Source organism: Cannabis sativa, chromosome 9, assembly GCF_029168945.1.
Source record: "Cannabis sativa cultivar Pink pepper isolate KNU-18-1 chromosome 9, ASM2916894v1, whole genome shotgun sequence".
In the NCBI taxonomy this organism is placed as follows: domain Eukaryota; kingdom Viridiplantae; phylum Streptophyta; class Magnoliopsida; order Rosales; family Cannabaceae; genus Cannabis; species Cannabis sativa.
In genome coordinates, this window is record NC_083609.1 from 44,938,604 (window position 1) to 44,951,880 (window position 13,277).

The 13,277-nt window shown below is 31.9% G+C and overlaps 3 protein-coding genes across 5 annotated transcripts; all 3 read left to right on the forward strand.

Moving 5' to 3' along the window:
• Nucleotides 1–767: 767 nt before the first annotated feature.
• LOC115700392 (tryptophan N-monooxygenase CYP79A68-like) lies at nt 768–3,370 on the forward strand. Its single transcript, XM_061103953.1, has 2 exons — nt 768–1,793; nt 2,678–3,370. Exons 1-2 carry the CDS (start codon nt 807–809, stop codon nt 3,302–3,304), a joined length of 1,614 nt encoding a protein of 537 aa, XP_060959936.1. The 5' UTR covers nt 768–806; the 3' UTR covers nt 3,305–3,370.
• A 3,156-nt stretch (nt 3,371–6,526) lies between these two features.
• On the forward strand, nt 6,527–11,832 carry LOC115699262 (tryptophan N-monooxygenase CYP79A68-like). 3 transcript variants are annotated; one of them, XM_061103957.1, is made up of 2 exons: nt 6,527–7,794; nt 11,006–11,832. In XM_061103957.1, the coding sequence occupies exons 1-2, from the start codon at nt 6,823–6,825 to the stop codon at nt 11,021–11,023; spliced, it is 990 nt and encodes a 329-aa protein (XP_060959940.1). In that variant the 5' UTR covers nt 6,527–6,822; the 3' UTR covers nt 11,024–11,832. The 3 variants fall into 3 exon arrangements, with proteins under 3 accessions (XP_060959940.1, XP_060959939.1, XP_060959941.1); XM_061103956.1 differs by lacking the exon at nt 11,006–11,832 and adding an exon at nt 9,035–9,287; XM_061103958.1 differs by lacking the exon at nt 11,006–11,832 and adding an exon at nt 9,035–9,287 and having other exon boundaries at nt 6,528–7,849.
• On the forward strand, nt 11,066–11,653 carry LOC115710930 (tyrosine N-monooxygenase). The gene has a single exon (XM_061104909.1). The coding sequence runs from the start codon at nt 11,066–11,068 to the stop codon at nt 11,651–11,653; it is 588 nt and encodes a 195-aa protein (XP_060960892.1).
• Nucleotides 11,833–13,277: the final 1,445 nt, after the last annotated feature.

Consider the following 13,277-nt stretch of genomic DNA (forward strand, 5'->3'; position numbering starts at 1 on the left):
TAATAAAATTACAAAACACGCAATTTCTTTCAACAATGGACTAAGCAGGCTTAGCTCAAACTATATATTAAACCACTATAAACACAATGCATAAGCAGCATAACCTGTGACTCGAACCCAGGACCTCCAACACACACGCACCCTCCTATGGCCACTTGAGCTAGCCTCAAGTGGTTGACACATATATTAGGACATGTTATATTATTTTCTTTCCCCGTACATGATGACACATGCACGAAAATGAATTTGCATCATTTAATATATTATATGAGAAATGCTAAAAGACACCAGTAGTGTTTAGTACTGTCTTATGTATATCAATAGTGTCTAGTACTGTTTTATGTATAATTATTGGTCTAAATAAGTATTAGGTCCTATATAATTTAATATAGAGCATTGCTATTGCTATTAGACACTAGTAGTGCCTAGCACCTTCGCGATATGTCGGGTTACGATTGACTAGCGATACTCCCTAAAAGCTATTATATTAAATTATATGGGACCTGATACTTAGTTGGACCAATAGCGATATTGACACATAGGAAGGTGATAGGCACCATTGGTGCCCTTTAGTATTTCTCTTTAATATAATAACTTTTAGAAAATATCTCTAACTAATCGCAAAACGATATATCTAGAGCTAGTTAGTACTAGTGCCCTCCATATTATATAACTATAGGAGAGAACATAGATATATTATCAAATCAAAGAGATAAAGAAAGTATACTCTATATATGTATCTCCTTATATAAAAAATTAAATTATAAATTTTATACAATCTCCTAAAACACAATATATTAATATTTATGGAAGGCTCCAGCCATGAAGCCAGTTTGCTAGTGATGATATTTTTCATGTCCCTGTTAGTAATATTTGTTATAAAATATTTGTTCCTGAAAATAGTGGATGAGATCAAGCCTCATAGTAGTAAAGCACTAGTACCACTTCCTCCAGGTCCTTCCCCTTGGCCAATTCTTGGATGCATTCCGGAGATGTTGCGAAACAGACCCACATACAAATGGATCCACACTCTCATGAAAGAATTAGACACAGACATTGCTTGTATCCGCCTCGGGACAAGTACTCATGTCATCTCTGTCACCTCTCCGGAGATTGCCAGAGAGTTCTTGAAGAAACACGATAACGTATTCGCTTCAAGACCTCTCACAGGTGTCACTCGTTTAATCACCCATGGATACATAGAGACTGTGTTAGCACCATGGGGCGACCACTGGAAGAAGATGAGGAGGGTACTTGTGTCTAATGTACTCAACCATTCTACACTTACTTGGCTTCTCCCCAAGAGAACTGAAGAAGCTGATAATCTGTTTCACTTTGTTTATAACCACTCGTCCGCTAAAGGAGAAGGAGAAGTAGTAAATGTGAGAATTGTCGCGCAACAATACTTAGGAGGCGTAATGAGAAAAATAATGTTTGGTAAAAGATATTTTGGTGAAGGAAGGGAGGATGGAGGGCCAGGTAGAGAAGAAGAAGAGCATGTTGAGGCTGTGTTTGTTATGCTTTCACACATTTATGCCTTTTCTGTGTCGGACTATCTTCCGTTGTTGCGATGGTTGGACTTAGATGGCCATCAAAGGATTGTTCGTAAAGCCATAAAAGTGGTGAACAAGCTCCATGACCCAATAATCAAGGACAAAATCCGAGAATGGAGAAAGGGCGAGCCTAGTATTAGTAGGAAAACCTCCAATGATTTGCTTGATGTTCTCATATCGCTTAAAGATTCTGATGGAACCCCACTTTTGTCCGAGGACGAAATTCGAGCACAAATCATGGTAAATTAAGTCAATACGATATATTAATATATATGGCTATCGAGCACCACGAGTGTACTGGTGAGCCAAGTGTGTTCTCACCCATTGGCACGGGACGTCCCTTTAGACCCTATATATCCCAAGTGCCATAACATACTCTCTTATTTATCAAAAATTCATTCACTTTGCGATGCTTATAACAAGTTGTTCTATATATATATATCGAATAGTACATAGGAAATATTTATATATATACATATATCTATAAAATAATATTTTTATATATGACATAATAACATAGTATATTAATAATTATTGCTCCTGTAATTCAGTATATATAGGTGCCGTTTGGTAACACTTTTGTTTTCTAATTTTTTAATCACAAAATGAAAGTAAAATTTTTGCTTTTAAAAATTTTGCTTCTGAAAAACAAAAATGCGTTCTGTAACCACTTTTGTTTTTCAATTTTAAAAACAGAAAACAAAAGTGTGTTCTGTAAAATTCATTTTCATTTTTCATTTTTTGATTTTATTTACGTCGGGTCTAGGTCCGGGGTCAGATTTGGGTTCAAGTCAGAGGCCGGGTTCAGCGCCAGGGCCGTGGGGGGATTTCGGTTCGGGTCATGATCGAAGTCCAAGATATTGATTAAGAAAAAAAAACTGTTTAAAAAAATATTGAAAGTAATTTTTTTTTTTGTTTTCAAAATTTTGATTCTCAATTAAAAAATTAAAAAGTAAAAACAGTTTTATAGAACATATTTTTTAAAAATATTTTCACTTTTTCAATTTTAAAAACAGAAAATTGATTAAAAAAATGTTACCAAACGGCACCATAGTTTTGTGTATATATACTTATACACACCTATATGTTTATTCGTAATTAATTTGCATGTTGGTGAAAAATAGGAATTGTTTCTAGCAGCAATAGATAACTCATACAACGCAGTAGAATGGGCACTATCTGAAATGTTAAACCAGCCAGAGATGCTTAAAAAGGCAACAAAAGAAATCGATAGAGTTGTTGGCAACAAAACCACACTCCTCCAAGAATCTAACATCCCTCAACTCCTTTACCTAATTGCATGCATAAGAGAAGCTCTCCGCCTCCACCCGGTTGCACCCTTCAATGTCCCACATGTCTCTACTTCCGACTGCATTGTAGCTGGCTACTTCATCCCCAAGGGCAGCAACGTCCTCCTCAGCCGCTTGGGCCTCGGCCGCAACCCTGTTGTATGGGATCAACCGTTGCGCTTCAATCCAGATCGCCATCTTCATGAGAAGCAACGTGACTTGTCAGAGATAGATCTTCGGTTTATCAGCTTTACCGCAGGGAGGAGAGGGTGCATTGGAGGGGAGCTAGGGACGAACATGACGGTCATGCTTTTGGGAAGACTATTGCAAGGTTTTACATGGACGATTCCTGAAGGAATGGAGAGCATAGATTTGAATACTGAAGAAAGCTCGATGTTTAAGGCTAAACCATTGTATGCCAATGCAAAACCTCGCTTGAATCATTCTCTTTATTTGTTATAATAATCATTAATGTTATTGGATTATGTACGTTATTTTAGCTTCTTCTTATAATATAAGTATTAATGATCTCTTGTTGTTTTCTTATTAGTTCTTCTCCTTTATTTTTATTTCATTTTCTTTTGTTGTTTTTCCTTGTATGCTGCTATATTTGTAGCTAATTTAAGTCATATGAATCATTCATTTAATTTTAATTACAAAATCAATTTTTAAGGAAAAATTTCATAACTATAGAATAAGATTAAATTAATAACGACATTCTTCCTCAATAGTACTATTCTCATCTACTTGCATCAAATTGAGTTCTTGAAATAGGAGAAAATCAAGGGTGAGCTTATAAAAGCCTAAGAGGAAAACAATTAATATCAAATGACGCTTAGTTTAATAAAAATTTCTGTATGGTTAGCTTTTAAAACAAAACATTACATCACCACCACCATCATCATCATGTATAAACAAAATAGAGAGACCACAATTAATTACAAAATCAAATTTCAAATGTGTTATCCCAAATTTTGTCCACCTGATCGTGCTATGTTCACGTAAGTCAAGATAGAGTACATGTGGAACACAGCCTTGCCAATAGCAAGACAAGATCTCCTTACAAGGCATGACAAAACTATCAAGCAGGAATCGAAATGAGTGAAGCGCGAGCCATCAAAGAGTTGCAACAACATGTCTGGCTGGCCAAGAGAAGCTTATAGGCTGGCCAAGGTGAGCTTGTATGGCCAGCCAGGATCTGGGCACAAGCTGACCGCCCAAAAGGTGACTTTCAGACTAAGGGAGCTTTCGTTCGACCAAGGGAACCTGACCTTTACAAGGTAAATGTGTAAAAAGCTGGCCTCTACTTGCCAAAGGCTGGCCTCCACATCCAAAGGCTGGCCTCCTCTTGGTATATCTGACAAGAAAATGACCTGCTGGATCCGGGCAGACACATGACCTACCAAGTCCAAGCAGGAGCATGGCTGGCCAGACTCCAATGGTCGGTCACACCTTATCCTATAGGTGTATGGCCGACCAGCTTCTCTCTGGCAGGACAATGATGCCCAACCTTTACCCGTGGACAACAAGCCAAGCTGAGAGTTGGTCCTTGACATCCCATTAAGATGCTACAAAAATATATACTTTTAAGGGGCAATTGGGTCATTTGTATTTATTAATTTAATTTGTAAATATCTATGATTGTATCTGCTAATTACGGTTTATACTTTCCTATATAAAGGGCCTGAACTTAACCTTAGAAACCTAAGTCACTCTAAGTCTCATTTAAGCCTCTAAGAGAGGTGTTTAGTTCGATTGTGTTTTTGGGTTTTGATTCAATGCTAGGGTTTCTAACCTAGCTGTGAATTCGAGACCAAGTGTTTGGTCGAAAGGGTTTTGACTTAATTTTGTTTTAGGGGGACAACTTGTAATTTTTTTTAAAAAAAAATTGCATAGTTTATAGTGTAAGAAATTAGGCTTAAGTAGTTGCTTACCACATATGTAAGAAAAAGAAATCATATGTACAACAAAACATTTGAACTTTATTTACAAATGGTCCTATCTAACTAACATACATGATTATGAAAAAAAAATCGAATTAATATATTCTTCTGAATGACAAAAGAAAAGGTGTACCAGAACAATCTCATTTGAGGGGTGTATTATAGATTTTTCGTAAATAATATAGGTATTACTTTTTTTTCTTTCTTTCTAAGATATATCATATCTTAAATATATGTGTTATATATATCGAGAGAGGTGTCTATTTAATGGTTACATTAAAAATATAACTATAATGGTATATATTCTTCTGAATGACGAAATAGGAGCTGTACCAGAACAATCCCATTTGAGGGGTGTATTATAGATTTTTCGTATATAATGTAGGTATCATTTTTTTTCTTTCTTTTTAAGATAAATCAGATCTTAAATATATGTGTTATATATAGAGAGAGGTGTCTATTCAATGGTTACATTAAAAATATAACTATAATGGTTATATTTTTTATGACGTGCTATAATATAGGTTACTAACAGGTTATTATTAAAAAGAAGTTCAGAATTAAATTAAGAGAAGTGCTAAAAGGTACTCGTAGTGCGCAGTACTTTTTTTGTTGTCATATCGCTTGTTGGTGCAATTAAATATCAGATCACATATAATTTAATATAATAACTTTTAAAGAATATCGCTAATCAATCGTTGAACGTTACCTCTAAAATTAACCATATATTTAAAATAAATTAATTTTTTTTAACAAAAATATTAAATGAGATCTTTTAGCAAAATTTACCACAAAACTGTTAAGTGCTACAAAGAATCTGTTAAATGCAAGCAAGGATGAATGTATTTAACATTTATTTGACTAAATATTAAATATTTAATTATTTACTTAAAAATATTTTTTTTCTTTTTGAAAATTACTTAAAAATATTTTTAAAAATAAATTTAATTAATTTGGAAATGTTTTAAATTATTGTTTCAGATTCTTGTTTCTTTCATGCCTATACAAGTTTGGGAACATCGTAATGATATTGCTTCTTCATGACTATAAAAAATTTTATATGTAATAAAATTAGGTTAGGTATTTTATTAATTATTTTTAACTAATTTTTAAATTAATCTCAAACTTTCAATTATGATCAAATGACTAAGTGAACCTATTTAATGTAACCATTAGGGTTTTTATATCATATGTTGAAATTTCTAATTTTTTTACTTTTATTACTGTGGAGCAGAATTTTTTTCAAAAATATTGTATAAGTTTTATACTGTGCTAAGTTTTCACTGTTGTTCCACAAATATTTTTTAGTTGTTCTACTGTTATTTTAATTGTTCTATTTTGTTGTTTTACGATTGTTTTATAAAAAGATGGTATTTTTGTAAAAAATTCTATATAACAATAAAATTGTAATTTTTTACCAGTATTTTTTTTTTGGTGAAAATCTCTTATATTAAATAGATAAAGACAAAAGGGATAATTTCACAAATGCACAAAAACAACAAAAATATGGTTTCACGGAATTTTAAACATTTTTACGATTTTTTTGATTTTATTTACAGAAAATACGGTTTTTATATGTTGTAATCTTGTTAATTTGTTGTTCATTTTTTGTTATATGTATGTTATTTTTTGTTGTTATTTTGATGTTTCTTTTATGTTATTTTTTTGTTGATTTTATGTTATTTTGGTGTTATTTTTTAGAAAACTGTAAAAATATAAAAAAAAAAACATTTTTTAAACTTAAAAATGTAATTATTTTAAAAAAAAAAATGGTACTTCATGTAATTAATCCAAGACAAAAACTAGTATATAGAATGGTTTCGATATCTTATATGCATATATAGATTGCTTTTAATGTTATCCGTATGGGGACAATGGCCACGAGCAAAACGTGGTTTACATATAACAAAGTATAAATACGATAACAACATCGTTAGATATATTATATATATTATCAAAGTATCTCTTTACATATAACAAATTAAACCCTATATTTTATACATCTTTCTATAGTAATACTCAACAAATATTATTAACATGGAAGAAATCACTTCCCTAGTCATGTTCATATTTTTCATGTTATCGTTAATAATAATTGTTATCAAATATTTACTCCTCAAAATAATGAATAATGATAAGCCAAGTAGCAGTAGTAGTGCACTACTTCCTCCAGGTCCTTCCCCTTGGCCAATTCTTGGATGCATTCCGGAGATGTTGCGAAACAGACCCACATACAAATGGATCAACACTCTCATGAAAGAATTGGACACAGATATTGCCTGTATCCGTCTCGGGACAAGTACTTATGTCATCTCTGTCACCTCTCCGGAGAATGCCAGAGAGTTCTTGAAGAAACACGACAAGGTGTTCGCTTCGAGACCTCTCACAGGTGTCACTCGTTTAATCTCCCATGATTACGTAACCACTGTGATTGCGCCATGTGGAGGCCACTGGAAGAAAATGAGGAGAGTACTTGTGTCTAATATTCTCAACAGCTCTACAGTTGCTTGGCTTCTCGAAAAGAGAACCCAAGAAGCTAATAATCTGGTTCGCTTTGTTTATAACCACTCGTCTGCTAAAGGCGGAGGAGTGGTTAACATTAGAACTGCGGGACAACAGTACGTTGTTGGTATTATGAGAAAAATGTTTTTCAGTAAAAGATATTTTGGGAAAGGAAGGGATGATGGAGGACCTGGGAAAGAGGAAGAGGAACATGTTAAGGCTCTGTTTGCTCTGCTTTCATATAGTTTTGCCTTTTCTGTATCAGACTATCTTCCGTGGCTTAGATGGCTGGACTTAGATGGCCATCAAAGGATTGTTTGTAAAGCCATGAAAGTGATCAACAAGCTCCATGACCCCATAATCAATGAAAGAATTCGAGAGTGGAGAGAAGGTGAGCCGAGTATTAGTAGGAGGACCCCCAATGATTTGCTTGATGTTCTCATATCGCTTAAAGACTCTGATGAAAGCCCACTTTTGTCGAGGGACGAAATTCGAGCACAAATCATGGTAAATTAATTGATATCAATATGCACAAATCATTTTGTTCCTATGGACATGCAAGGTACAATTTCGTGTACATTAATATTGTTGGCCTTATTCTTTACTGTTTTATTTTTGAAAATTATTTAGAATTATCTAAAATTTAGAGGTAATCTTAAATACATTTAAAGTACGAAATTAAAAAAAAAAAAAAAAACCTACTAAAATATATTTTCTAGATAGTGAAAAGGTTTACCAATAAAGAAATTTCCAATATTTAAATATCACTTTACTATGCATCTTTTTAAACTGTTTAATATAGGAAGATTCTATTTTAAGGAGTGTATCGATGCACTCTTATTTATTTCAGTATTGGAAACAATTTTTTAATTTAATTTTTTTCATGGTAGTGTACGTTGTACTTATTAAGATATTCTGTAAAATTTTAAAAATTTCAAAAAATTTTAACATGCTAAAAATAAGGTTCAAACAATCTGTTTTATACGTGATTTATATTTATTTTATACCTGTGTGAAATAGATTATTTGAACATGCTTTGTATATTGTAAGTTATTCAGAATTTTTTAATATGATGTCTTAAATAATTATAACATACACGACTATAAAAAAAAATTGAACTAATTTTTTTTTAGATGTTGAAACAAATAAAAATGTATTCGCATATTTTTTTTAGGAGGTGTATTATAGAAGCACCCATTAATATATATGTAGATAAATACAGCGTTTTAAAGAGTTTTTTAAATTTGTTTGATTGTTGGAATTTAATTATTAGAAGTAAAAAATAGGGTATAGTTTAAATTATTCCATTTGAAATGATCATCCTTAGGGATGCATACTATTTCTATGGGGATGGACTCTGCAGGGACAAGATCATTTTTTGTCCCCACCTAAATGGATAATGGGATGGGGATAGAGATCATTTTTGTCCTTGAATGTTAAACGAGGCGGGAATGGGAATGACACCCTGCCTTAATGGGGACATGTTTAATATTTTTTTTATCTTTTTAATAATATTTTATAATTTTTAATTTATGTTTGTATTTTTTAATATTGTAGTATTCTTTTTTATAAATTTTAAAGAGTTGTGTTTTGAATAATAAATACTATATTGAATAATAAATAATGTGTAATATTTTAATTTTTATATAGTTTAATATTTTTATACATTTAACTAAATTAAAAAAAAAATAAAGTTTCTTGTTTTTAAATTTATAGTTACAAGAGGTTGCTTTTTTTCTTTGGCCAGGTCCGCCAACCTTGGGCATAGGTGCGGCTTGGTCTGTGTTGTGTTTTGCTATTGTAATTCAATTTTTGCTACTGCAATTAGTCTTGTCTCTTTGACATAATTTTGAGTATTTTACTTTTTTCTCTGTGACATGATTTTGAGTGTTTTAATCTTGTCTGTATGACATGATTTTACTTTGTTGTTGGTTCTTCTTTGTTCTTCGATGGCTCGCCATCAAATCGTTGTTAGTGAATGGAAATAACAAAAACTAGAACTGAAGGGGTCGTTAGTAGTGCAATTATGTACCTTACACAATAGTTGAGTGCTCAAGCTACAAGGTTGAATGAACTTGCTGCAACAGTTTCTACTGTTGTGTCTTCTGAGCGGTAAATGAAACTGAATATAAGTATTCTTAAGGCTAACTGTGATGCTGCAATCTTTTTTATCTGATTTTATTTTTTAGTTTTTTGCCAAACGATTTGAGAATTAGGTGACTGATTATTTTGCTTGTTTTTCTAAATATAATCTTGGTCATGTTTTCAACGAATAAGATGTCCTGATTGGATTGTAGTTATTATTTCAGTTGAGTATCATTAATAAAATTGCGTGATTCATTCAAAAAAAATATATTTTTATACATTTAAATTTTTAATATAAATTTTATTTTTACATTAGAAGATTCTTTGTCCTGTCTTTGCTCCATTCCCAATAGGAAATATGGGAGGATGAGACGGGAATGAGGAAGGGGGAGCACTCTCCGCTAATTTACTGTCTCGTGTGCATCCTTAATCATTCTTTTATTTTATTTTCTTTTATAATTGACTAGAATTTAATTAAAAAGAATAGTTTTATTTGGAGGGATTTGGAGTTTAATAAACTCCATATATTATACATATAAATTATATAAATAATTATATGGAATTTTGTTATTGTATATATAAATTTTCTAGTTACAAAAATTTCTTATGTACTTTATTATTCTAATGCACTTAATTAATTTTTATATAGTTTTTTTTGGTGATAAAAATCTTTTTGTAGTTCATCTATATATGGCAGCTAAAATTTCAACAGTTACACGTTTGATATAACATTAGTCTCTGAGATAGTAGGACCAAAGGGACAATAAACATTGTAGCAAAATGTGTACACTGAAATTTTTATGGCTATTTAAGTGAATTTTTGCCAAAAAAAATTATATAAAAATTTAAATGTAAAATGAAGTACATAAATATTTAGGCCACAAATATTTCTATAAATTGGGTGGCAAATATTTAGCTCAGTCTTTGTTGATTAGTGATGCAAATTAGTATTGGTTGGCAAATATTTTAGTTTTAAGTTAAAAGTCAATATATACCAAACCAATTTTATAGCAATATTAGATATTTTAATTAAGGAGTCTAATACGATGTGACATATAATAAGTTGTCATTTAGAGTTATTTGTGCCATAAATACTTAAGATTAACTTACATTTGCAAATAAAAATATAAGTTTAAATTTTGGCAGTAATAATACTTAAGTTGTATTTTTAAAATTTCCGTAGGTACTTAACCGTTAATTATCAAGTCATTATTCACATGTCATTTTATTATTAGTATATTTAAACTAACTTTTTTTTAAAAAAAAAAAATTTAATGACCTAGACTAATCAAAGGTTGTCGCGTGGTAATTTACTTAACACTTAACAGTCAGTTACCTACAAAAGTTCAAAAATTATAACTTATTATTATTATCGCCAAAAATTTAACTTAGATATTTATTTGTAACTTAGAGTTAAACTTAAATATTTATGCCGCAAATTACTCTTTATATTATATCTATAAGTACAATTTAGTATACATGTTGTCTCACATAATTATGTGGTTATTGTTTGTGATGCTTATAATATAAAAGTTATCCAATATCGAATAGAACATAAGAATACTAAAATAGTTTTGAATACTTAAATACCATACCTAACAATCAATTTGTAATTTGCATAAATGAAAAGCAGGAATTGTTTCTAGCATGAGTAGATAATTCATACAACGCAACAGAGTGGGTGCTATCAGAAATGTTAAATCAGCCAGAGATGCTTGAAAAGGCAACAAAAGAAATCGATAGAGTTGTTGGCAACAACACCACACTCCTCCAAGAATCTCACATCCCTAAGCTCCATTACCTAATTGCATGTGTAAGAGAAGCTCTTCGCCTCCACCCAGTTGCACCCTTCAATGTCCCACATGTCTCTACTTCAGACTGCACTGTAGCTGGCTACTTCATTCCCAAGGGCAGCAACGTCCTCCTCAGCCGCTTGGGCCTCGGCCACAACCCTACTGTATGGGATCAACCCTTGCGCTTCAATCCAGATCGCCATCTTCATGAGAAGAGATGTGACTTGTCAGAGACGGATCTTCGATTTATTAGCTTTACCACAGGGAGGAGAGGGTGCATTGGAGGGGAGCTGGGAACGAACATGACAGTCATGCTTTTGGGAAGACTATTGCAAGGTTTTAAATGGACGATTCCTGAAGGAATGGAGAGCATAGATTTGAGTACTGAAGAAAGCTCGATGTTTAAGGCTAAACCATTGTATGCCCATGCAGGACCTCGCTTGAATCCTTCTCTCTATTTGTCATTATCATCAACATTATTGGATTAGGTTATTTTAGCTTCTTGTTATATAAATATTAATGATCTCCTTTCCTAAGTTAAACATACAATATTAATAATTAGATGCAGCTAATTAAATAATTGTTGTTGTACATACTTATATGTTATTTTTGTTGTATATTGATTAAATATAATAAAAAGGTAAGCATAATTATGGTGTTTTATACATTTGATAGTTCCACATTAAGAGTGGGAATTTTGATATTGAAGAGGACAGTTACATAGATACTCTGTGTCCAGGTGACATGTGACCTAGACTAGGCGACATGTCTCCTGGAACACGCTACATGGGGCATGAATTACGTAACTTTGACTCTGTCAGAGTGCTCTAGGAGGCATGTCGCCTGGGATATGAGATAGAGTTACCAAAAACACAAAATTAAATCCCCGAGTGAAAGTTCTAGGTGACATGTCGCCTGGTACTAGGAGACATGTCGCCTAGGGCATTAAAATATAAATTTTAGCTTTGCATTTTAATCGTGTGTTGGCTCCAAATTTGAATCCAAATGTCCTGATCCTACTGGTTGAGACGTATGATGACTTCTACACTATTTAGAGGGTTTATGAGAGTGAAAATATGATGATCACATACTCGAGCACAAATCATGGTAAATTGAGTCAATATGATATATTAATATGAAAAATACAAAGAGAAATCTTAACGTGGCAAGCACCTTGCTATTAGGGCATTACATTTTTATTTAATAAACAATATAAGAAATTACTAATTAATTATAAAGCTTAATAGTAGTGTTGGATATTAAGATGGCTATAGCAATGCTCTATTAATATATATGGCTATCGAGCACCTTAGACCATTGCTAGACTAATAACATCAACTTTTGCGCCTTTTTTTTCAATAAAGATTATAAATTTATACTACACTATATAAAATATATAAATATGGAGTTTTGCCGTACTTTTACTCTCTAGAGAAGTCTCTATATATTTTTTAATAATTACATGGATATACTTTGAATAAGTACCCACTAATCATGAATTATTATTACGAAAATTTGATCAGTTTTTATGTGTAATTTTTCTAGGATCTAACTAAAACAATCATTCATTTTTACACGGTTTAGATTGTTTCATTAGCTAGCTAAGAGACATAAATTAAAATCTAACCGTTGATATGTATGCCACTAAATAATTAATTATATATATATATATATATTTATGATTATGGGTGACTACTATATATCGAATAGAACGTAAGAATATATTAATATAGAGTTATTTACAGCAAAACTCCATAATCGATCTTTAAGTTCAGTTACACGTATAACCCTGCTATAAAAAATTTGGTGGTATATAAGACCTGCTAATCTCGGATTCAGTTAGCAAATTTAAGATAATTCAATATAGTTTTGAGTATATACTGATATAGACACTAATAATCAATTATTGGTAATAACTTAATTAGTTGCATTGGTGAAAAGCAGGATTTGTTTGTAGCAGCAATAAATAATCCATACAACGCAGTAGAATGGGCACTATCTGAAATGTTAAAGCAGCCAGAGATGCTTGAAAAGGCAACAAAAGAAATCGATAGAGTTGTTGGCAACAAAACCACACTCCAGTGGCGGAACTATGTTGCTTCCTGCTGGGGC